At 40.7% G+C, this 26790-nt stretch overlaps 1 protein-coding gene across 6 annotated transcripts in view; it reads left to right on the forward strand.

Moving 5' to 3' along the window:
• ssbp2a (single stranded DNA binding protein 2a) overlaps window positions 1–26790 on the forward strand; it is a 55325-nt gene that overhangs the window by 20074 nt on the left and 8461 nt on the right. For 5 of the 6 annotated variants that reach the window (XM_078250532.1, XM_078250533.1, XM_078250537.1 and 2 more), the window contains 3 exons: window positions 2370–2442; window positions 5856–5917; window positions 6270–6354. In XM_078250532.1, coding sequence (XP_078106658.1) covers window positions 2370–2442; window positions 5856–5917; window positions 6270–6354 — 220 coding nt within the window. Of the gene's footprint in view, window positions 1–1918; window positions 2011–2369; window positions 2443–5855; window positions 5918–6269; window positions 6355–26790 lie in introns of those variants that run through there. The other variant, XM_078250536.1, reaches the window with a different exon arrangement.

Raw genomic sequence — 26790 nt, forward strand, 5'->3', positions numbered from 1 at the left:
AATGTATTCATTGCAGAGACACGAGATCTTTCACTATTAATAAATAGTTATGTCCTGATGCTGCTGTTGCTGATGTTAGGGTTCTCAGGGGAGAGTGACGGATTTAGATAGGTTGACAGGAAAACGATGCAGAACAAAGCAACTGGACGAGTTTTTGACTAGAAATGTTCAGAGTTGTACAGTACCTTGGAAAAAAAAAAGGCTGCATCTTTTATTCATGTTCTGTCGTCGAGGTGTCAAGAGTTGTGTCAAGCCTCTCACTGTTCTGTTAACCTTGTCCCTGTGAAACGTTCTGTCTCTTTCTCTTTGGTTAAACATTACTGCCAGGCCACGGGGGGAATGGAGAGCGAGAGGATGGGATGGAAAGAGGGAGGGGAGGATAGTAAGACAGAGCTTTATGCTGCTTCCCTTCATCCTTTCATCATCAAACAAGCATGGCCTCTTACCAAAAAGAGTGCAAGATGAACGCAGCGCCATCAAGACAGAAAAGGCACAAAAAGAGAGGAGTAGGAGGAGGCGAGACTAAAAAGTGATGAAGAAGAGAGATGGGGGAGGAGGAGGGGTCGAGACAGAGTACCTGTGTGCAGAGCAGAAAGGTGTGCAGTCCATCATCTTCAGACAGGCAGACAGGGCTGTCTGGGGAGTTTATTTTTACCTCAATATAGGAGCAGTGTGGATCGGCTACAGCAGCCTGGTAGCAGCTTTTCAGTGGAGGTTCGAGGACAGCTGCTGTCCCGGTGTGACCATCTTTAACGCATGACAATACATAATCATAAACATATACACAAACGCCCACCGACACACTGGGTTTCAGGTCAAAGCTTGTGTTGTGTCATGCTTCATGCTTCAGTTTTCTGTATATTGGATCTGTATGCATAGCTAAAACTAAAGATTTGTCAAAGTAATCAATTCAATCAGAACTACATTGCTGCCACTATTTTGATTTTAATCAACAAATAATCTAAGTCGTTTTTAATGCACACATGTCCAACGTTAGTTTCCGCTTCTCAAATGTGAGAATTTGATTCTTTTCTTTGTCATATATAATAGTATATAATAACTTTAAATCTTTAGGTTTTTGACTGTTGGTTTGACACAACCAGCAGTTTCACACTGTCACCTCTATATCAACAGTTTTCTGCCATTTTATAGACAATGACAAATTGACGAACTGATTGGCAGATAATGGAAATAATTGGAAGTGAAGCCCTTTACGACCAAATATTACCAACAATTTGCTTAGTTAACACACTTCAGGTCCTGTTTTACCTCAGCTCACCAACTTCTAACTGAGCATGTATTTTCTAATATGGCTAAATACATATATGGTACATCTCAGGAACATTACATCACGTATGAATCACGCCAATCTGCCCCTAACCTAGTTAATATTGATTTTAGGGGAAATGTGAGCATCAGGCACAAATGTACCTGCTCATTGCCCCCTTTGTTAAATTCATTACAAACATCTCATTATTCATGCACAGTGACTGTATGTTGTTACACCAGACTCCTGTCCAAATCTACAGGGTGCTGTTAGGAGTCAGTGTGATCTGCTATTGATCTCCCGGGGATCAATGTTTATCTTGTATTTATAGACCCAGTAGATCATCACCCCCCTTCTTCTCTAAGTTGCTGTTAGTACCAGCACAGACACACTGGGAGGAGAATTGATTAACAAATCAAGCCTGTAATTAATTCTTACTGCGATCAAAGCCATGGGAGGAAGTCTGTGGAGAGCCCGAAGCACGAGGGTGAGGTGTTTTACAGTGCAGTCCCACCAAGAGTACTCTTATCACCATGCTGTTTGTTTTTTAAACAGGTGGGTTTTAGCTTTAGCATAATGCCGGGTGAATTTCAAATTTCTTAAAAGGTTGCCCTGGATTCGGGAGATGATTAGCGCTCCTAAGCTGAGTGTGTCTGTCTGTTCCTCATGAGATTTGTAACGAACTGTGACGCCCTCACACATCACTGCACATCTAGGAGCTGCTTGGCAATTCGTATCCATGCGTAAGCTCCTTCATTTTTATTTTTAGACAATCCTGGGAGAAACTCCATCTTAAATATACATTTATTTTAAATAAGGAGTGGTATAATTTTCTTAGGTCCCAAAGCAATTGTTTTCTGGCCCCAAAGTCAGAACTTGAAACTCATAAATGCTTAAACTTAGGGATACGTAAGGTGAATGTTTGGGGGATTTCAAATGCTTTGTTTTTCTTCTTAACTGTTTCGCTCTTACTGTACATCTGTTCGCGTACACTCATAATGTTAAATTTTTTTTTATTTTTAACCAGTTTTTTTACTCACCTAGATTTTAATGTACAAACTGACCTTTTTCCTCCTACTGTGTTCTTTATCTGTATGTGCAGGTTAGCTCTGTATGTGTACGAGTACCTGCTGCATGTAGGAGCACAGAAGTCAGCACAGACCTTTCTCTCAGAGGTAAGTCACAAAGATGCTGCATGTATTTGTGTGTGCGTGTGTTTGAGAGTGCAGCCCATGTACTTTATGTGTCCACTCTAAAGGGTGGTCTGACCCAGTAAGTGCTGCAGCTAATTCAATTAGTCTGGCCTTACAGTGCTGAGCCAACAGGTTAGTTAGTTAACGTCAGTGTTGCATTTAGTGGGACTGGAGTCGGAGCACAGGGAGAGTTACGATGCTCATGCCTGGCGATGACATCTTAGACTGACATCCTTCACTGATCCGCTCAGCAGCTCCATCTCAGTCGATCTCTTTCTATGTCATTGTCGTCCTCTCTGATTCTTCCACTTTCTCTTTGAGATCTCTCCGCTCTCTTCTTGATCTATCTCTTCACTACTCTTCCTGAGAAGCGAGCTTGTACTCATTACTTTAATTCTTTAATTATTACACATTCATTCTGCAGAGGTTAAAAGGTGACAGGTGGAAATGAGGTCAGCTGATTCTGGTGCTTCGCTGTAAACGACGGTAAATTACAATGTAGGAGACAGAGGCTGGTTGTACATCGGCCAGAGGAAGAGCAGAACAAAGAGAGGGGGATGGAAAAGGTTACATCATCAGCTGGCACCAATTCTCATCACTCTGATTGTGTGTGTGTGTGTGTGTGTGTGTGTGTGTGTGTGTGTGTGTGTGTGTGTGTGTGTGTGTGAGCGCACCACTCTGTCTCCCTAACACCCTTTCCTCTCTGCCATATCACTTGCTCTTTCTTCGGCAGATGTGCCGGATGAAAGGGATAGGCAATGTCGCATATGAGTTTGGGAATGCATTAGCTAAGAGTGCAACAAGTATAAACACAGCCACTTGTCTACAATACACTTGGGCGTGCATGCATGAGCACACAGGGTAAACATCATCCCATAAGGTAGCTCTTTCAGGAGTAGTTGGGTGGAGTAAAACCTGTCTTTAAAGGCCACTTTTTATCATCCTCATCTGTTTACAGTTTTTTCTAAGGGTACATCCACACTAATATGTTACGCGTATCTTTTGCTATGTTTACGCCTCACACCACACTACTCCTGCTGAACCCGTTTTAGTTTGAAAACTCCGGGGTTGCTTTGTAGTCTGGACGGGCAGAAACAGAAACCTTTGGAAACGACGATGCAAGTCAGTCAGTCTTATCAGTTAGGTAGGCTTACATACCTTAGTAACAGTTCCACCTCACCATCAGCCCAAGCAAATAAATCCCTGGTATAATTTTTTGCCATTGTTGTTCTTTCTTCAAATTATTTTCTGTATTTTCAACTTATACATCCATGATTATCAACCTTAGAACATTAGACAATCTGCTTGGCTGAATGGCTTTGTGATATGCGTTTTGAGATGGATGGAGATCATTTCTGATTCTGAGCCTAAACGCTTGTGTGGACAGAAATCCTTTTTTGTTTCAAACACCATGTAAAAACGTAGGTAGCATGGCAGGTGTAGGCTTAGGAAACAAGAGCCCAGAAAGACAAGTCACGAATCAGAGCCGAATACCTAAACATAACTACCAAATCAGACAGACAGCTCAGAAGAACCTGCAACAAGAAATCATGCTGAAGGCATGTCACTGAAGCATGGTGAAGGTAAAAGAACGAACCGTCCGGGAGTGCAGACCACAAGAAGACAGGATATGCGGGCGCAGTCAATGCTATTTTCTTCTACGCTTTCCAGATGAAAGGGGGAATAAAAGAACATGCTAAAAAGTGTCCTGACCCGAACTGTCTGCAATCGTGTTTGGTCTGAGCTACAGCCAATTAAATGTGAGAAATGAGGGATGTCATGCCCATTCTGCATCTTTTGTACCATTTGAGCAATTATTTGTCATGGTTTATATGGAAACTGCTGGCTGCCTATAATGTTTCAAGTTACCCAATGTCTTTACTAGAACTGCTAACTTAGATTGAAAGCATGTGGGATAAACAAAGAGAGGCAGTTCCTGGACTTCAAAGCAAAGCATTCCTTCTAAAAGTCACTGTGTCTGATCTGCAGCTGAGGTCAGGATGGTCAGATTGACAGTGATTCAGTTGTTCCTGTTATTTTAGCACTTGCACACTCTGCTAGTAGAGCAGGTGGTACAATAGTCTCATTCTTTTACCCGTATGAAACATTTCAGTGGAGGGAATTAAAAAGACGATTGTGAGATCACTTTAAAAGTCAGAGTGATGTAAGTCTGTTTATAGAGAGGAGAGGCAGACTAAACAATAGCGTCAGAGTTTGATAGGAGAAGCCAGACTGCTGCCCACAGATGTCTGTCTGTCTGTGTGTTTGTGTGTGTTTGAATGTTTCTGCACATCAGTTGACATTGTCTGCGAGCATAAATCATTCCTACTGTGGGTGATGTCAGCGCTCATGTCAGTCACTGACTTTGACCAAGGTGTTAAGGTGTCAAAATGATTCAACTGAAGTGTTTGTCAGATGGTGTCTTTTTCCCCCGCACCTTTTATTAAAACTCAACATTGGAATTGACCATTTGCTAAGTCCCACCCCCCTTAATTACTGCTACACCTGTCAATCTTTCTGTTCTTGCACAGGTCATTATGCAGTTCACAATGATAACGGTGGCAGATTTACCACTCAAAATTCATTTTAATTTTTGAAGCAATGGGTCCTTGACTTCAGACAATTAGCACATTTATATGCACAACCTTATTTCGGAATCCTTATTTAACTGTAGTAGTGACAGAAGACACTGCTTCCTGGTTTATTTGTTTGATTGTTTTGATTGTCTGGTAGACAAAAGTAGCTTCTCATTTCTATCCAGTTATCGTTCATTTTGCTGGCTGATATAACAATTGCTGCTTGCAGGCGAAATTTGAACTTGTCATTTAACCTTTTGTATCCTCCACCCTATTAGTTTTGTCACTTTTTGATAAGAAAAGATTATCCGCAAGTATGCACTGTTATGCCTGGCTGGCTTTTTCCCCACTATAGAGTGTGGCCATTCAGAATGACTATAAACACATTTGTCTTGACTTGGACACATCAGTAAGAAAGGAATGGAGGAGTGAATACAGGATATAGGGCAGTTATACGGAAAGCCAGAAGAAGCAAAGAGTGAATGACACAGAAACTGAAGCAGATAATGTGGTAGAGGAGCAGGCTGAAGGGTGTATGTGTTATACAATGGTTTGGTTGGGCTCCTCCGGCTGGTACATGTTTCTGACCTCAGACTCTGCACATCCCCTGACTCAGTAAACACACACACACTTGCACACACACTCACGTACTTGTGAATATACAGGCTTTCAGGCAGACATAGACTCACTTACCTACTTATGATTCCATGATTCCTCTTCAACCTTGCAAAGCAGATAATTCAGATGTTTTTTGCTTAATATGTTACAGAAGCATCTCATTTTCTCTCTGTCTGTCTGTCTGTCTGTCTGTCTGTCTAGATCCGATGGGAGAAGAACATCACATTAGGAGAACCTCCGGGGTTCCTCCACTCATGGTGGTGGTGAGTGTTTTTATGTCTAATGATTCAAGTTGCATTCCTCTTCATGCTGTTTTTCTTCATTTCCATCACTGACAATATTAATTAAAATAATCATTCTCCCTCCTTCTTCTTCCATTTTAATTTGTCTTCATCTCATTAATTGTCCCCAAAATCTCTTCCTCAGGTTGCTGTTTGCAAATTGTAACGCAGTCGCCTAAAGTTGTCTATTCCAATAACGATAATAGAATTGTACTTATTGCCTGAATGCTGGATTACCCTGCCTTTAAAATGGACTTTTATTTTTATCTGTCAAGCTTTAATGTTTCTGTTTTCTCATCATACTTCTCTCTGGCTGCCTCTCTGTGTGTTGCAGTGTTTTCTGGGACCTGTACTGTGCGGCTCCAGAGAGAAGAGACACATGTGAACACTCCAGTGAGGCCAAGGCCTTCCATGACTACGTGAGTCTGCACTGATGTAGCTTTCCTTGCCCTTTCCTGGCTTAATGGCATTCTCCGATTAACGCAGGAATCCATACAGGGAGATGGATATTATATTGAAACCCAAAATGTTAAATATTAGGAAACATGTTTTAAGACTCAACCCATTATTATGAAGTTTTTGCTCGCCATTTTTAAGTTTGGCTGTTGCTTTGGTCTGATGAGGGAAGTTACATAACTGGCTCTGCCTTGTTTGTCTTGATTGAATACTGTGAGAATAAGAAGCAGTATGAAATAAGATGTCCTTTGGGGAAAATGGCATTGTGAAATAAAAGCAGACTTTGCAAACTGAAATTAAAGCTGCTGCTGATATGAAATGAGTTAAAGATTACCTGCAGTAAACTTGGAAGAAGCAGGATAAAATAATGTGTCAGATTATTTCACAATTCCATGGTTATATATTGTGTCTGTATATATTCAAACAAATATTTATTACATAATGTCTTTTTATTTATTTAATATTGAACACTTTGGATCTCCATAGTATTAATACTGATGAATTGATGTCTTTTAAAATGCTACAATGACAAGACAATGACCAATTCTCATCAAAGCAATGCAGATAACACCTCACTCAAGTGTCTCCATTTCCTACTTCCTAGTATTTTTCTTACCACACACATTCTCTAAAATATTTTGGCTTACTACTGTAGATCAGGCAAAGAGCAATATGGATCAACGAGTGGTTTGCTGCTATTTTTTGCAGCCTTTAAGCCAAAAATACTGAGGCTAAGGATTTAGAGCTGAGGAGCAAATTTTGGTGCACTTTTAGGCCGTAAGGTTGAGAGTGGGGATTCACCAACCTTCATCAGTTTCTCACATCTAATCCCAGAACAACATACTTACATACATAAGTTAATATACATACATTAACACTGTTTGGTTATCATAAGCCTTTACAACCTTGTGAAATGGTTTTATCTAGTTCTGAATCTTTCATCTGAAGGGGTGTTTAATTGAATGTGTGATAAAGAAGTGTAGAGAACTGCTTAAGGTTTGTAATACCTGCTAGTTATATTCTACCAGAGCACAGCATCTATAAAGCGCTGCACGCACACATATCAGGCTAAAGTACTGTGAGCACATTAGGCTGAAGAGCAGACTGAGCAGGCAGACAGTGTGGTGGAAACATTGTTTATTGCTGTGTTTTCGTGTGGCTCCACTTCACTGCTGTAATTCCCGCACATCAAGGCATTGGTTTATTCATTCATGCACCACCCAGTAACCGAAATACAGTGAGCAGTGCCAGAGCTCTTGAAGTTTTAGATTAGCTGGTGACTAGGAGAGAGGAAGTGTGACTCTCCTTGTGGGAAGTTGCCATGTGGAGGAGGACAGGAGTTGTGGAGGGGTCTTCTCTCTCCTGCTTTTTATGTTGTTGTTTTCCCACTAAGTCTGACTCATCACATTTGTCTGTGCTGTGGTTTATTGAGATGTATTGTTGGAAGTGCACAGGTCAGGGTTTTTTACCTACCCCAGCAGGATCCTCTCTCTCTCTCTCTCTCTCTCTCTCTCCCTCCCTCCCTTTCTGTGGTTCTCTCCCACTTTCCTTGAGGCTTGCAATCCCGCAGAACCAATGGGGGCTCTCTTCTCTTTTATCTTCTCACAGTAGGTGTACGTGCTTGTGTAAATGTGTGCGCATACGCAGGTGATGCTGCTGATGCTGGCAATGATGATCAGGGTGATGAATAGGCACTCCAAGGACGAGGCAGCTATGTGATGATGTCATCCTGATGGCAAGGAAGGGAGCTGGAGGGCAGCACGACCTCAGCCCTGGGAGAGGGAGAAAAACAGGGGAACATGGATAGAGGGATGAGAATAAGTCAAAAAGAGGACACAAAGCGTCCGACACTTCTGCTTTAAATCAATCTCTTTTTAACACCAAAAACACGTTTACAGTAATTCAATTCAATTGTGCTCAAGATGGCAACAACAGTATCTTGTTTCTTCTCATCTGATCAGAATAAATTCAATTCAGGCATCATTTAGAATCTTAACGTCATTAGCAAAGGCCACCAGCAACATCTTATTCTTACATTTCCTGCATGGGTGTAATCAGAGAATTATAATTAGACTAATCGTAATTAGAGCAAGGTCACTTTCAATCAACTGTTCCAGTGCTGCGCTGCGTCTCCGATCCAATCAGAGGTACTACTACCCACATATCTGCCTCTCAATTAAAACACAATGAGGGGACAACCGCGGTGGCAGTCGTTGGAAAACGTAGCACGCCTTAATTTGATGCTGGTGTCTCTCTTTCAGTCTCCTGAATTTGAGACTGATGGAGATTTTAATGGTAATTATTTTCAGATAGCTAATTACTAAGTGAAGTCCTTATTAATGCTGTGGAGGTGTAGGAGCTCATTCACATCATCTTTCGGTCCCTTCCCTTTGATAATTGATGGGATTGGGACAAGGCTTTAGTCTTGATTTGCACGATTATTCCAGTTTGAACTACTGTAGATACAATTGGCATTGAGTAAATCTAATTTAAAGAAACCGTCTTAACTCAGTGTGTTTCTGTTCTGTCTGTTTACATATGCATGAAGTTTTGCATGCAGTTGTGTACTGTATGTGTCAATCATATCACCAGATTTTAGTGTGTGAGGAAGGTCTTCTAGGACAGTAATCCAGTAATCTAATGTTAAAAGGGAAAAAAAGAAAAGACTGATGAACAATGTGAGGAGAGAGGCAATGTTATTGATTTCCATTCTCAGACGAGGCTTTTCAGGCAGAAAGGCTGTTTACAGTTCTGTTAAGTGCTTTGTAAATTGTGTTCTTGATACTAAATGAGTGGTTTCCATTTGCGAGGGGCCACGAAGTCATAAAAACAAGTTATTTTTAAAATTCTTATGCTTGGCCAGGAAATTGCCTTATTAGAGACATAAGTCAGCTACTGTTGCATTTCTGTCATTGAATAATAAGACATCAATCCATGCGGGTCATTTCAGGCTTCTGTCTTTTGCTTTCGGATAGTCTTGTGGTTTTAACAGTTAACAGCTGTCACATAGCTGTAACATCTTAGTACAGCATGTACACCAACATGACTGCATTTATTTATACAGATATTTTGCAATGGATCATGATAGTTCATAAATGGAGAGACATAATAATACTGTGTTTTGAACTGAGTGGTTTCTCAAACTTTTGTCCCAACTAATTTCTGTGATCTTTAACAAAATGTGGGCAAATTAAAGCAGAACGAGAAAGAATGGAGCCAGCATGAAATTTCTTGTAGGACCTGTGGAAACAATATTGAGTGCATTAGCTGCATTTCTTCTACTACATTATGACATTTAGACCCTTTAAGTGTTTGCTGTACTGAAAAATGGTCCATAGATAGAAACGTCTCCATATACATAAAAATTGTGTTAAGTGCATATGTGTGTTATTGTGTATTTGCGTTTGGCACTTTAGGTTTGCAGACTAATTATACAGTTACACTATACATGTTCAAATTTGCCTCAGTGGATTATTCTTGCAAGCTCTGGAAAAGACAGTTTAGAGGTTAGAGCAGCAGACTGGTGGTAGAAGGGCTGAGGATTTAGAAAAAGTGGGGGAGTTTGGGAGAACAGAAAGAGATCTCACTCCTGATTTCAGGAGATTATCAGTGTCCAACACTTGTACTGGTTGTGCTGTGCAGCCTCCAGATTAGAATGTGCTGATTAACTGAAGCAAGTCGTTGAGAAATGAGTCCTCCCCATAAGAATCAAGGGGTAATTGTATAAAAAGTTATGAAAATATGCTGTGAACTGAAATTTGCAGGTGGTTGTTTTGTTATGGTCTTCATGTACAATTACCATTATCCCACTGATTGAGCTTTTAGCTTTACATGTTTACATCAATGTGTGATGGATTCCCACAGAGGAAACCCCCCCCCCCCAAAAAAAAACAAGGGTAAAGATCGATGCTATGCTATTCAGTCAACAAGAAGACAAGTAGGCAAATATTACCAGGCAACACATAAAGAATCAGCCGGGTATGCAGCCTCACAGGGTGACAGGCAAAAATGGATATTCAATTTGAAAAATTGTCTTCAAATGTCTTGTTTTGTCTGACCAGTCCAAACAGTCCGACCCCTGCAGCAGTGTTACTGTACAAGTGAGAATTCAAGGCAAGGAGAGCCTGGTATCATTGTGTGACATTGCTGTGGGAGATAGCAGGCACGCAGCAGTTAGAGGGGAAGAAGAGATCAAGAGGCAGCGCCAACAGCAACCCCCTTTGATAAAAACTAGTGCTCCGTCTCACACTGCCAGATTTAACATTCATAACTATCTCATTCATGCTTGGAAATGTATTCACACCACTCAATTTAACAGCAGCACACGTATTCCGTCTTGATGTACAGCTAAAGGATACACTTGTTTGTAAATATGTAGTAATGCAGGACTGTTTTATTCATCTACATCAGTGGTTCTCAAACTGTTTTCAATAATGTAACCCTTTTGAATTGTTTCTTTAAGCCAAGTACCCCCTGACCAACGCTAATCGTTTTTGGTAGAAATAAAGTCTATATAAACAGTACAGCGCTGTCAGCGATAGATTTACTACACAGCCTTGTAACTGAAAATGTTTAATTAGCAATTAAATGCTAATGAGAAAAGGAGACAACAACTGTAAAAAAGACAAAACTTGGAAAAAGATGAAAGAAGGAAGGAAGTAAGGCAAGAATAGGTCGAAAATAGTATCAAAAACAGTGACATAACTTTGAAAAAAGCTAGAAACTTGTAAAAAGTAGGACAGTAGAAGGAATGAAGGCAAGAATAGGTCCAAAGAAGGCGACACAAATGTCACATTTTTGGTAGGAAAAAAAAAAGTTGTGTTCTGGACAACAGCCTTGTAATTACTAAACATTTTGTTAAATATCTCACATACCCCCTGCAGTCCTCCAAAGTACCCCTAGGGGTACACGTACCCCCATTTGAGAAACACTGATCTACATCATGATGCACTCTGGAAAAATAAGTGCATACATATTCAGACGCATTGTCTGTGTCTGACAGAAAGACAGGAAGGTGCAGTGACCCTGGGCTTAACTGAAAAACAGCTTCTGTCTGCAATCACAAACACGTACTGTACAGTATGAATGTTTGCCCTTTCATTAAACAGAAGGACACACAAAACCACACTTGACCATGGACATGTTTTTGCTTCTTGGTACAAGCTTTGTTTCTACTCATAAAACAGGTCTTTACTTCTGATTCACCCAGTCTAATCAACTTGTTTTCTGTCTCAAAACTCTTTCACAAAAACTGGTAAAATTGAAAGAATGCTTGAATGCTTCAAATCACTGCTCCTTCCAACATAAAATGATCCTGTTCAGAGCTACTCTTAGGAGCCCAGATCTAATAAAATCAATATTCCACCTCAACAATCTAACTTCCTCGCAGCTACATTATTGACTCTGGGACTTTCGTTCCCTCGTCTTCTCAGGCAAAGCTGCCTCCCAACAAGCTCCATCAATTCAAATCTCAGCTAAACTCCTCTAAGCGGAAGCATCTATAACTTGTTTTTCCAAGCCTTTTCTTGCATATTGTTGCAATTACCACCAGTTGCATGCAACCTTTTAAAGAGAATCTTACCTCTTACTGGAAGAAATTATGAACTGATTATTTGTTGGCTCCCAAAACTATTCCAGTTTCTACCTGCAGGCATTGTATTTTAACAGGAAATAATACAAAAAGTACCATAAACGGCATCACATTTGTTCAGAAAAGCAATTGCACATTCAATCATTCCTGACTGCAATAATTACAAAACAAAACAAGGTAAGATCCTTTTTGAGACTGATGTTTTATCATCTGATTATGAATTAGCATAAAACAAATCTGAAAATGAACGGCTTGATTCAGTGGTATAAAATGCGTACTTGAATTTTGAACTGAACCTGTGTGTTTGTGTGCGCATGCATATGAAGAGACGGAGCAAAACAGAGAGGACAGAGACAACCTAGAAACAGAGACTCTGTTGGCTCCAAGCATTGTGGGTAACAAGCAACCAGTTGAGAACCAATGGGGGTTGGGGAGACCCCCAGTCTGTTTCCAGGGAAACAGAGCCCTTTCTCCTCGTCTGTCTCCCTCCCGCTGTATCTCTGTCTATGTCTCTCTGTTGCTCTCTCACATGCGCCCATGTTCCTTCTTGGCGGTGTTGAGGAGGAGGGATATGTGGAAGTGACTCACTGTAACATCATTACCATGGCAATGAAGAGTGAGCCAAGTGTAGAGGGAGTGAAGGGAGAAAAAGAACGGGTATTTCCATAGGTTGATCAGAGATGGAAATGGTTGTCACGATCTCCCAACGTAACACTTACTGTATGCTTACATATATGCTACTTCTCTGCATTTCTTTAGGAAAACATTACAATCCCTCGCTCTGTTTCTCCCATTTTTCTCTTCCCTCACTCTCTACACTGCTTCATCCTCTCTCTTTCACATCAGCTCTTTTTCTCAGTTCTTCATCCCTTCTGTCTATTTCTGTCCCTATTCTCATATCATCTTCCTCTTTCAAAGCCCTCTGGTCTCAGAGGAGCGTGTTTCCCACCGGCGTGTTGCGCTGAGTCATGTCACATGCATGTTTGGACATGAATGAGGTGGAGTGTTAATGTGATGTTGACATATGCACACCTTGCTGCTCTGCAGCAGGCAGGGCAAAGACTAGGGCATGGCGCAGAGTGGAGAGTAGAGGTTAACTGGGGGCAGGGGAAGTCAAGAAGGTTTAAGAATGAGAACAAGCTCTAACAGAGCTCTGGGCTACGGAAGAGTAGTTTCTAGTTTGACTGCAGTTATTATTATTGATTATGAAAACAAGTGGCTTAGTCAGGAGTGTGTCTGCAACAGTCTGACGGAAAAGGGGATATAGTGCTAAATGAGCTTTCACACATGCAACTTCACCTACAGGCTTCAAGAATATTTCTGTGAAATTCAAACTGTCCTGGCTGGGACCCGACGGAGCAGTAGTCGATAACGATAACGACAACATAATCACCAACCCACTGGTTTCCACCCTGGCGATCCTCAATAAAGACAATACATCTCACTAACTACAGATTAAACACACAAGAGCCTCAATTCTTCACCTTAAACAGACCCAAAACAGACAGCACTGGACTGCTCAGACTGCAAGGAAAACTTGCATTACTCCAATTTGCCGACCACTCTGTATCTCATTCTGTCCTGACAAACCCTTCAATCTCAGATGACATCCTAATATTCATGATTAAAGCAAGATTACAGTGTCTCCCAACCAGGTACTATCTGGCGACATGGTACTCATCAAAGTACAAACCCTACTGCATATTACACCCAACTCAACAGGAAAATTAAACGGTTGCACACATACTACACGGAGGCTACAATTATAAAGGACTGTATGTGGCCAGACATGACCGTCTGGTTGATCTGGTTGCAAAGGACTTGCAAACAGCAAACTATGGACATGATAGCAAGATTTACAAGCACAGCACTGTAAAATTCAACTGGTTCCATAATAACACATCTGACAGTGACTACTTCAAAAACATTCTAAACACTCCTGACATTGTAATTGACACTTATACTATTCCAAACTATTGAAATATCAACCACTGGTAGATCTCATTCACCAACTTGGATACAACTGTAAACTAATAACTCTGGTATTTGGAAGTTTAGGCCATGTCCATAAGAATGTGGTCAGGGGGATGCAGCTAGGGGGCTGCAAAAACAAAAAAACTTTTGCAAAAAGACTTGCAAAATGTTGCTCTGTTTCAGCCAAACTGTAAATGTGTGTGTAAGCCATGTAGACCTGTGACCTTGTCAATAACTCTTCCCAGAGTATTTGGATCTTGTTTTTTTCTTGCGATGCCTTTCAGATCCAAATAAAAGTGTGTGTGTGTGTGTGTGTGTGTGTGTGTGTGTGTGTGTGTGTGTGTGTGTCTCAATTGTTACTCTCACATAAATCATACATTGGAAACATACTAATGAAAACCCTACATTTTCTGACATTTTGCTGCTTCACAAAAAAATCTGCGTGGGACTTTTATTGTGAAGAATTTATAGGAAATAAAACCGCTTCAACGTTCGACAGCTGCTGCTTTGACCATTCAGGCATGTCAGTTTCTAAATAGTTACTCCACAGCAAACATGTTGAGAGCAGAAATGTCTGTAGTAATAGCCTATAGATACGTGAATTTGGGGACGGTTAATGTAACTGCCTTTTCCAGGCAACTGTGGGGCACAGAGCTTCAGACAGCCGGAGATATAATAGCAGGCAGCACTGGAACAAAACCACTGACACATTACCGACAATAAAATAACACAATTCACTCTCAGTGGTTTCTGTGACATATATCAAATACTTTAATGAGTATGTTGTTCTGCTCACAGTTAAGTAGGCGGTCCTTAATGTGGCCCAGGACACATGCGCGTACACACTGCTATAAGAATGTGGCAAGATGTGCAGATGTGGCCCAGACCCCCTCCGAATGTAGTCTGAGTGGTCGGATCTCGAGAGCTATGTCCAAATGCAGGGGCTGCAGCCTTCGAAGCCCACAAAGGCCGAACCGAGCAGTCTCCGAAATGAGACCGTAAGGTCTACGGAGCATTTCCTGTTTGCGCCTAAGCACCGCTCCAGTCGCCTGCTGCAGCTGATAAGTGATCAAAACGTTAACTACAGCACCGAGTGGCCAAGTTGGCTCAGTGGGTAGAGCAGGTATGGAGTTATATTCCTATCTCTATTCAAGAGTGCATTCTTTCAATCTGAGATTATTTCTCACTGATATTACGTTCAGATTTTGTAATAATTTCCCTCAAAACCTTGCTCTCACACTCAAATAGTCACTGCTCACGCTTGGATTTGCTCTGCTTGTGCTCAAACTCTGTGCTTGGACTCAGATATGTTGTTCTGTGGACAGATTTTCTGCTCTCAGCTTTGGCCCTTCTCGCACTCAGCCTGATTCTGCCCGCTTGCAAATCTTCTCCTCTCGGATCTCTCCTGCACGCTTGGATTTTTTTGTGTTACAACACTATCAAAATTCCACAACCAATAGAATGCCAGGTGTAGTGTTGACCAATGAAATGATCCCTGCCCCGTTGAGGGTGCGTTCATTTTATGTTAGAACGTCCGTTGGGGATGGCTCCTTCACCAGCACCCATCAGGAAACGGGAGAAAGCTTTGAAGTGGGACATATCAAGTTATGTACACAACTATGAGGGTGAGTAACATAAATGTAGCATATGGCGCTAGCCATAGCTAGCCTAGCTTGATGTCCGTAAACAAATAGCTTTTCTTCATACCGGTAGTTTAGCTAGCTAGATTGAACGACATGACTGACAGTATGTGTGTATTCACAACTGGTATTTAATGACCCCACTTTGTATTTTTTCCTCGTTTGGTTAACCATGTTCCTGGGGATTTGGCTAATTTCAGACATGCTAGCATGTAGCCTAACTTGATGTCCATAAAGAAATATATTTTCTTTATAGTTTAGCTAGATTGACCAACATATGACGGACAGTATGTGTGTATTCACAACTGGTATTTAATGACCCCACTTTGTTTTTTTCCTCGTTTGGTTAACCGTGTTCCTGGGGATTTGGCTAATTTCATGTTAGAGCCAATAGTAAAACCTAAACTGTAATATAACTGAAAGAACACAAGAAACTGGATTGATTGTGTCAGTTTTTGCCTCATGTTATGTGTTGTTCATCAGAATTTTAGTCTTCATTCCTTCATATAACAGTCTGAAAATGATGGATTCATATCAGTCTGTATAAAACTTAATGTTAAGTATAATTTTACCACTATAATAAAAACAGATCTAGAAATGATATGCTCTTTATTTAATGAATACAAAGCAAACTGAACAGAAAAAGTATTTTGTTTTATTTTATTTTCTTCCAGTTGGGGCTAAAGGGCTCGACCACTATTGAGCTGCTGCATCATAGCAGCACAGTGTCTTATCACCAACCTAAAACTAGAAGTCCCCCTGCTGCTCCAGATCGACCTACTGTATGGCTGGCTACAGACTACAACCATCTGCAACATCATCAACAGCTGCACTTAAAGTCTCTTGGGGTCATATGGGACTTGGTTTTTCTCCATACTGCAACACTAATAATCATTACTTAATCACAGTATATATTATTCTGGTGTACACTGTTGACTTGACTCCCTGCTATTGATTATACGTCACTTTAGCTTGCTACTACCTCATAACTTTACCTTAATTGCTCTTGTATAGTTAATTTATCTTCTACTAGTTGTATATACCTCCTCTTTAATTGAAATTGTAAGAAAAATTGTAAGAAAGTGTACTGCTTTACAGTAGTATGAACCATACGCTTTTTATGTTTTATGTCAAATATTGTGCAGTTTGTTATGAATTACTCATTGTTTTGACATGGTAAATTAAAGCCGTTTAACAACCTGCAAGTTTTTTTTTTTTTTTTTTTATAAAGATTACAGAACATGAAAAACCTATTTGCCTTGATAAGGGTTTTAATTTGTTGCAAATATGAACATGGCTTTAATAATCTGTATCTTATTGCTCTTAAAAACTACAATTATTTAAGAAATATCAGTTATACTTATCAACATTTATTAATTTGATTGTATATATCGGCAGACGTTACAGGCACCTGTAAGCAGAGAAAATAATAGTTCTCTATTTTATCACTTGGATTATGCAGGTGATGGTGCAGAAACAGGTGAAGTCCTTGTAGATCTCTGGCACTTTGAGGACAGACAGATCCAGCAACTCTCCACTGTTGTCTTTGTATAGTGTGCTCCTATTCATAGACCTCAACACATAATATATTAGGTGTACATAGCTTTCTTTAACATCATTACTATCTTACCTTACCTTCTCTGCTTTGGATTTGTGGACATCACAGTAATTTTCTCTCCCAGGCCTGGTTGTGCACCCTGTGAATTTAAGCAAGATAAAGAAATGATAAGTGTATGTAACATGATTTTACAATTACATGATTATCAGCCAACGTTCTTGGTTTGTGCCACTGCTGCCTGCCCTTTGCACACAGGTGAGTACAGGGGGAACCAATGGGATTTTGAGTTGGGAGTAATGTACTGACTGGAACAACACAGTAGTGTGGTTGTACAACACTGGTCCATGCACATGGTGCAGATGTGATGCAGCTCAACAGGGGTACTTCAGTCACACCTGGAAGAAGAGAAACTGAAACAAAATACTTGTTTTTTTTCTGTTCAGTTTACTTTGTATTGATTTCATTAGGGTAAAAATAAATAACTGCTATTTTAAATAGTGTTTTATTATAGGAGTGACATTGTACTTACAACTTTCTATACAGATAGATATGAATGTTATTATTGTTAAAATAATGTCATAAGAATTTAGAACAATATCTGAAAAAACATACAACAGTGATGTAAAAACTGATACAAACAATCCAGTTTCTTTTGTTTTTCAGTTATATTACGGTTTAGGTTTTACTATTGCCTCTAACATGTCTGATATTAGCAAAGTGGGGTCATTACATACCAGTTGTAAATACACACACACTGTCAGTCATATGTCGTTCAATCTAGCTAGCTAAACTACCGGTATGAAGAAAAGCTATTTGTTTACGGACATCAAGCTAGGCTAGCTATGGCTAGCGCCATATGCTATGTGCTACATTTATGTTACTCACCCTCGTAGTTGTGGACCTAACTTGATATGTCCCACTTAAAGCTTTCTCCCGTTTCCTGATGGGTGCTGGTGAAAGAGCGTCGACCATTCTGTGCACATTATTGACATATACTAATAATAAAGCGATGGACGGCGGGGGTAAATAAACTTGGTTACAGACCCATGGTTACAGAGGAGCCGCCCGCAATGGACGTTCTAACATATAACGAACGCACCCTGTACGGGGTATTGGTCAACACTGGCATTCTATTGGTTGTGGAATTTTGATAGTGTTGTAACACAAAAAAATCCAAGCGTGCAGGAGAGATCCGAGAAGAGAAGATTTGCAAGCGCGTAGAATCAGGCTGAGTGCGAGAAGGGCCAAAGCTGAGAGAAGAAAATCTGTCCACAGAACAACATATGAGTCCAAGCACAAAGTTTGAGCACAAACAAATCCAAGCAAATCCAAGCGTGAGCAGTGACTATTTGAGTGTGAGAGCAAGGTTTTGAGGGAAATTATTACAAAATCTGAACGTAATATCAGTGAGAAATGCTCTGAGATTGAAAGAATGCGCTCTTGAATAAAGATAGGAATCTAACTCCATAAGCAGGCGCACATCTAGGACAGCTAGGTGAGAAAGGGGAGAGAGAGGGGGGGAAGACATGCAGGAAATCGTCACAGGTCAGATTCAAATCCTGGACCTCAGCGTCAAGGCATAAACCTCACAGTATATGTGCGCCTGCTCTACCCACTGCTCCAACCCGGCCACGCTCAGGTCGGATTTTAATACCAGGTGGAAATGCAACCAAAGTGAGTGTATTTTTTGCACATTGTGCAGTTTAGCATCCAGTATTCCCTGACCCATCCGGGAGAGAAGTTACAGAAATGTGTGTGTGTGTGTGTGTGTGTGTGTGTGTGTGTGTGTGTGTGTGTGCGCGCGTGTGTGTGTCTGTGAGGGATTATAGTTCATGATCCAAAGATTGAGCTGTAGAAGTTGCGGCAGGACTACGAAGGGAGAGCATGAGGGCAAAGCGAAAATGCTGACATGTTCAGACCAGCACGTTATCTCTTTGACCCTCAACTAACCCCAGTGGTTTTTTTGCTGTTGACACCCATATTCTTATCTTGTGCTGTCTTGTGTGTCTGCCCCTCTAGCATTATAAGGAGTACAATGTAAGACACAGAGAGTGACTTCTCACTATTTCTTCCTGTGGCTTTGATTGATAAGTCTTTGTAACAACTCTGCCAATTTTCTAATTCCAATCCACTCTTCAGTCCCTGCAACTGCACTCTGATATATTTGAAATTAATTGAATCCATTCAGTGTTAAGGACCACATGATCTGTGGATTGCAGGTGAATCGATTCTCTGTCTTTACATCGATCTACCAGATAGAAAAGACCATGACATATTCTCCCCTCTTCATTTCAAGCCGGGGCTTTTAAATCTTTCTCTGTGTCTCTCTACCCTTTCCTCTCCTCTGTGTTCAGTCCATCTCCCTTATCTCCCCCATGTCGTTGAACCAAGTGAGATAGTGGTGGGAGCAGTGTTGCTCCCCAGTGCCAAAGTGACTATCATTTTCAGCTCAGTGTGTGTATCTGACAGTGCATCAGCTCGCGGTTCCACCTCACATATTATACAGCTCCTCGCAGCCTCAGAGATGTCTGCAGGGGTCAATAATGACATCAGTGATAAAGGAAACACGGCCAGTTGTTTCACTGTCACCCCCTGTGCAGCTGATATCACCCTACCTGTAATCACTCAGTAAGACCAAGTAGATTAGTGTTGTGCTGCCATTTTACCTGGTAATCACCTGTAATGTTACACTAGAGAGTGCGTGGGTGCTGGAAGGAATTCTGTTCTGCGGGATAATGTGTTGCTGAAAGTGATAAAGATTGAAAAGATGTGGAAGGATGGAGAGGGTGAACATCGAGAGCCAAGGATGCTGTACAGGTTGAAATAGGTTGACCTCTTCCTCCTCCATTTCTGTCCAACTCAGATTGTCTTTCCTGGTTTATTGCAACTTGGGTCTTATTTTCATTGCTCCATATTACCTCTTTTTGGTAATGTTGCCACATTCCCAGAACTCAGCAATTAAAGGATAAGGAGAATTTATGTCAAATTCAATGAAAATGACCAAAACATACAATGTGTTCATGTCTCAAGACTGGGCACCTGGTTCACCTGGTAGAGCAGGCGCCCATATATAGAGGTTTACTGCTCGACGCAGCGGCCGCAGGTTCGACTCCGACTTGCGGCCCTTTGCTGCATGGCATTACCCCCTCTCTCTTCCCCCTTCATGTCTTCAGCTGTCCTATACAAATAAAGGCCTAAAATGCCCCCAAAAATATCTAAAAACAAACAAACTAAAAAGACTGTACATGCATGAAAATGGTACTCAACCCCAAGCACAGTGGTTCCTACTGAATACTTAGGGCCCTATCTTGCACCCGGCGCATATATATATATATATATATATATATATATATATATATATATATATATATATATATATATATATATATATATATTTAACACTCTAGTGCATATTCACGGCAGCAGGGAAGTGTATGTGGGATTGCCTCAAAATAAACTACAATGTCCATGTTCATTATGCTAAAGAATAATAATCTATATCAAAAACAAGACCCAAGTTGTGGCCTATCAGCCAAAGCAACCTGGGTTTGTCCCATGTTTAACATACAACTAACAGACAAATACATTGACACACTCACATAATATTGTTTTTTTTCTTGGCAGCTTGCACACAGCCAGATATTGTTTCTAAACAGCAGAGATCTGGGATGAAGTGTATGGATGGAACACTTTTTTCCACTCGCTGCTGTGTTTTATTGGTGTAACATATGGCATGTTTTGGTTAGGAAAGGGAGCTTTGAATGCCAGAGGGCGAATTTAAGCCTATCTACCTTGAAATTGAAAAGTGAGTTTGGCTCAGGATTGGACAGTAGAGCGTGTTGTCTGTTTCTGGTCACCACAGGAGACTGTGAATAATACATGGTTAAAAGCAGAGCACACCCGTTCTCATCTCTACGCTGCTAAACACACTTCTTCTATCTCTCTTACTTCTGTGCTGCCCGAGTTTTTTTTAATGTTAAAACCCTTAGTTATAGATATAGATATGCAATAGTTATTCTTTAGACAGTGAGTGACAGACAAAGTTATTTTCTGGGCACATACACTAATGCAGAAATCAATCTTCTTATTGTGTTTCCGCTCTCACACTTTAATGTGAGTATGTGAATGTATTTTTGCGCTGTGTGTGTGTGTGTGTGTGTGTGTGTGTGTGTGTGTGTGTGTGTGTGTGTGTGTGTCAGTCATGCAGACTGGTAGCATCTCTTCTTTCCATCCCCCCTCCTCCCTTGTTCAGGAAGTGGACTAATGGCATTTGAGAGGATGGAGGGAGTGGGAAATAGGGAGGGGGGATGGAGTTCCTTCCTGTGTGGTGTGTCATTTGTAGATCCTGTTGTACTGCGTGTGGCCTTGTGACTCAGTGGGAACCCTTCCACACCCCCCATTGTGGGAATTCTTTATAGAGCAAACAAGTAATCGATTAATAGAGAAAATCTTCAATTATCGACAATGAAATAATGGTTTGCTACCCTGTCTGTTGGACCAAGCCCACTCATTACTTCTGGAGATATAAATCTTTGAAAAATTTTCACAATTGATCTTAATCGTATCATATCAAACAAGAGTACATAGTGCATTTATTGGGGACTTTTATATAAATACCTTATTGACCCTAATGAGGGAACATGTCGCCGGGTGAAACAATGTGGCTCATTTGTGTGCATCTAACAGAGGACGGAGGTAACAATGGGATTTGTTAACAAGAAAAATATAGAATATCACCAGCCCTATTCTTGTCTATAATTCTACTTCCAGATGTGTGATAGAAAAAAAATTGCTATGGGGTGGTACAAGAATACAAAAAAATTAGACAGAGCAGAGATGTGCATGAAGCAAAGTGTGCCTGTGAGAGACCGAGAGGTGGAGAAAGCAGACAACGGCCGATGCAGGTTGAGTCACTGTGAGAGAGACGGAGAGAAGGTAGACACAGACAGCCTTTTGAGATTCCACTCACGCATCAGTGTCTCTCGGTCTCTGAAGTATTGAATGAAAATGACTCCCCACCTTCACACACACACACACACACACACACACACACACACACACACACACACACACACACACACAAACAGTATGCATGCATTATGTGCAGACATTAGCGAGAAACACAATCAGTAAACACATAGGGATGAAAGAGTTTGCAAGTTATCTCATTAAGTATTACTGAGCCCTTTAGTCTGATGGGATTAAGAAAGTCTGATTAGGTTGTAAAGTAGCGAACTGTAGTGTAGTCTGCAGTTCCTTCAACAGTGTTGGTGTTTTCTATAGGAAAGCACAGCATGTTTTGACTTTATATTGAATGTTTTTTATCTAAAACCTACTATACATGTTTTCTTTGTTTTGTCCATGATGAGTCAACTCTTATTTTAGCACTCATTCTGCAATCCTGTAAAGCAAAGGATGCTTGATCGGAGAAAAGCAATGTGGTCGTATATCAGTTAAGTGTGTCATTTTGGCACACATTAGGTGTAGCATTGTTATGCCTGATGTCTTCCTACTCTTGTTCTTTCGTCCTCAGACGTCTGAACTTCTGCTTGGACAACTTGACCTTTAAAACTCATGCAAAGTCCTTTTGATATTGACATATGATACATTTATCACACTTTATTTCTTTTTCTTTGTATATTTTTTGTTGGTGTATGTATATATCTTGGTGATTCTTTACCACAAGGAAAACGTTGCACACACATTACACAAAATACCATGACTATGCAGTCCACATGGGAAAAAAAGAGACTCTTGCCTTTTCCAGTTTTTTTAAATCTTGGACATCATAATCTTTGGCACAATTTTTTTTCAGGCATCGATCCTCCCTAATTTTTGGGGAAAATTTTGTCTTTATACTTTAGTGCACATTCAGTGATGTTGTAGTGCACTGTACTGAATGTCTTGTTTGTATTTTTGTAGGTATAATGTAGTCTGTAGTATACTGTTCTCCTGGAGAGGGGGGGGTTTGAATAATTTATGCAACAAATGAGTTTGCCAGGAGATGCAGGTGTTCATCTGAGGACATGTGGGGGCCGTTCCACTGCCTCAGGTTTCATCACAAACACCTCTTGGTTCCAACGCCAGTAACGACAAATGTAGAGATCATAGTAAACAACAGGCCAGAAAGAGCAGATCATTTAACAATTGAAATGAAATCAAAAGGCTTAATGTGGTGGTTGCTGAATGGACAGACGGATGAATTGATTGTCTTGTTTTCAGATTCTTAAGACTTAAATCTTTCTGGGATCTCTGTTAAAAATAGGACAGGCAGCATGGGCAAATAAGACAGATAATCAATGAAGAGGGAGCAAAACTCTGGAACATACAAGCAGAATAGAGTTGAACTGTTATAAAGAGAGCGATCAGATCATTTGGAGTGGTTTGGATGGGATGCTCCTTAACCTGCAAGAAATTAACATATTTCATTAAAAGTAATAAAAATTAAAAACGCTAAAAAGTTAGCTATCATTTACCAGTTACGAATGTGTGAGATAACCTAGGTCTTATAATGGGTCTTACAATTTGTTCTCAAATTGAATCGGCAATCAATTTCATTAAGTCAAGTGCAATGGGTATTACTTGACTCACTACACTGTGTGTGTGTGTGTGTGTGTGTGTGTGTGTGTGTGTGTGTGTGTGTGTGTGTGTGTGTGTTGATGTTTACAAAGGTTAAGTGCTAGAATATGTTGAGCTTGGCTGTGAAGCAGTATTTCAACAGAACTGGCCAACAAGGGTCCATTGAGTCTAATTCAGAGTCATTTACAGTAGTGTATTAATGACAGCCAACATTAAACATTAAAGGTCCAATGTGTGGGAATTTCTCCCATCTAGCGATCATATATCGCAATCAACTCTCTCGTGCCACGCAGTTCAAAGTATGTATTACAGCTACGGTAGCCTTCATGCTTTTTTCAGATGACGCCGGTCTCTTGCTCTTTTCAATATCCTTTTTATTTTTTCCTGGGCGAAGAAGAAGTTTGGAAATTTGGATTTTGAATACTTGTGGTCCTCCATGTTTCCTTCTTCAAACTTGCCGGAGCCGGGAAGCGACAATACCCATTAGCAGCACCTGTGAGTTTATCATGTGACAGCAAAAACGCGAAAGGCGGAGCAGTATATCCTGTATGTCTCCTACCGGCTAACGTATTTCAAGATGGCGCATGAATATGGAGCGTCTACCCCTAATACATCCATGGTCTACCCCAGTTCATGCAAACGCAAATGTAAAATTTCAAGCCAATAGGAATACTTGGAATTGATGGTGGTGGTAAATATTCATGAAAAGGACAAGTTTGTGAACGTTTTTTGAGAATGAACAACTATAAACGTTACACACTGGATTGGACCTTTAACGCCCTGGTCACTACGCTGCTGTAGCTAACTCGAACTAATTGCACCCCACTGATGTGGTCACATTGCATCAGGTGAAGCCCTGCAATCTCACACAATTATCAACAGTCATGTTGTGTTAGTGTTCAAATGGAGGGGAGGTACAGTAAAGGTCTTAGCACATCAGCATGTTTAATCTAACTTTTATTGACAGGAACATTAAGTCGTTACCAATAGAATAAACATTAAATGATCCTTAAATAATTCTCTATCAGCATCAACAAGTCAGCAGATATTGGTAATTAGTAAACCGAGAGTCGTAAGCGTTTTTTTTTTTTTTAGATTGAAATTAACACCATCTCTTCCCAGTCTGTAAAGATAGCAGGTTTTATGAGTCTGCAAATCCTTAACCTTTATCGCCTGTTTGCCACCAACGCTTTGAATGAGCGCTCATTTTGTTTTCACATCAGTTCAATTGAACTGACTTTACAGATTATTTTCTCAGTGCTTTAGTACAACACAACTTTCAGGCTCTATGTGTTCAGCTATGGTTCCGTTGGACAGGGATTTTTATTATATCCCAACAGGTACTGCTTTTTTTTATTAGGGCGATGACAATATTTTCGAGGCTGGCTGATCATTTTTATCATAAACCTTTAACATGGAAAGAATCCCTGAAATTCGTTTTGTACAGAAACAAACCTTGATGTGAACTCACCGTACTGTACTTAAAGGTGCAGTGAGCGATGCGGCGCGAAGATTGTTGATGTTTGAACTCAACTGCCAAACAAATACAACCCCCATTTCAGAATCACCGTCCCCCAGATATATGGACGTGCATTGCCATAGCGACCACTTCTGTTACTGTCTCTGCTGACTAAACGAAATATGGCAGAATCTATGTTACCTTCGGACAGGGACAGGCTAGCTGTTTTCTCCATCTTCTTCAGCTTCATATTAACAGTACGGACATGAGAGTGGTATTAATCTTCTCATATAACTCTTGGCAAGAAAGCACATAGGCCTATTTCACAAAATGTCGTACTACAAATGCTGCTGCACAAAGTACATACAGGCATCACTATGCAAACCATGTGACTCGTCCGACTTTGTGGTGTCTTAAGAACCAACTGGAAAAAAACTAAAGAGGCTTAGTGAATCCTACTCAGTGTGATTCATTCTGATTTTCTAATGTCATTTGAATCTGATTTGTGATTCTTAATCAAGAGAGACTGTCAGCACCAGAGGAGTTAGTGTTGTTGCCAGTGTTTCGTTTTCCATAGATGGAGGGTGGTGCTGGTTTTGGGGCAGATATATCCTGCCATGTTTTTTTCGTCCTTTTTTTTCTTGTTGCTGTATTTGGAAAATGCTGCTTTGTCAGCAGGTCAGGTAGATTTTTTCCCTCCCCCAGTTTCCCACACAAACAAACATTAAGTGCACTCACACACTCACTGCCACATACACACACAACCATGCACACTCATAATCTCTGCTTTGTCCTCTTTTCTTCTCTCTCTCTCTCTCTCTCTCTCTCTCTCTCTCTCTCTCTCTCTCTCTGTTTGTGTGAAGGTAAACTCAGTAGACCTCCAGGCTGCCAGGGAGTAAAGGCATTCTGGGTAATCCAGGGTGCGAGAAGGAAGAGGAAAACAAAGGGGGGGGAAATCCCAACACACACTTGATGCTGTGCATGATGTTGTACACTCAGACAAACACAGACACAAAAAAAACAAATCCAGTCTCCCACCACTGAACCATAGAGATACAAAATCCATCTGTGTCCATCCATACATTCATCTGCTGAGACAAATACAAGCTCTGTTTGCAGCAAAAAGCTGCATGGCATCCTGTTCTCTGTTGCCGAACATTCACGTTTGGGAGATATGAAGCAGAATGCGGGAGGAAGAGGGAATAGCAAGGGTAGTGGGGTGGAGCAGAAGAGGATACAGTAGTGTCGTCAGACCGCTTTTATCTCAGCTCTGATTAAACCTTGTTCCTGTCTGACCTAAAAAGTCAGCTGGCGGAAACTTCAGAGACTGGGGGAATTTCACTGGAGCTTCAGAGAGGGAGAGAAAGCGAGAGCAGAGATCAGAGAAATAGGACAGAGAGTGGGCAGATACTGAAAAAATAAAATACATGCAGACAGGCATGTATTTGCTTACTGTTCTTGGCATTTCTGCACTGCAATTTCTTGTTACTGATCAACCAACATATATGCAGATACAGATTTATATCTGCAATGGTCTAATGTCGGACGATATATTAGCCCGACTGATTTATCGCTCTAGTCCTCATTTTTAATATTACC

Source organism: Sander vitreus, chromosome 5 (assembly GCF_031162955.1).
Source record: "Sander vitreus isolate 19-12246 chromosome 5, sanVit1, whole genome shotgun sequence".
Lineage (NCBI taxonomy): Eukaryota > Metazoa > Chordata > Actinopteri > Perciformes > Percidae > Sander > Sander vitreus.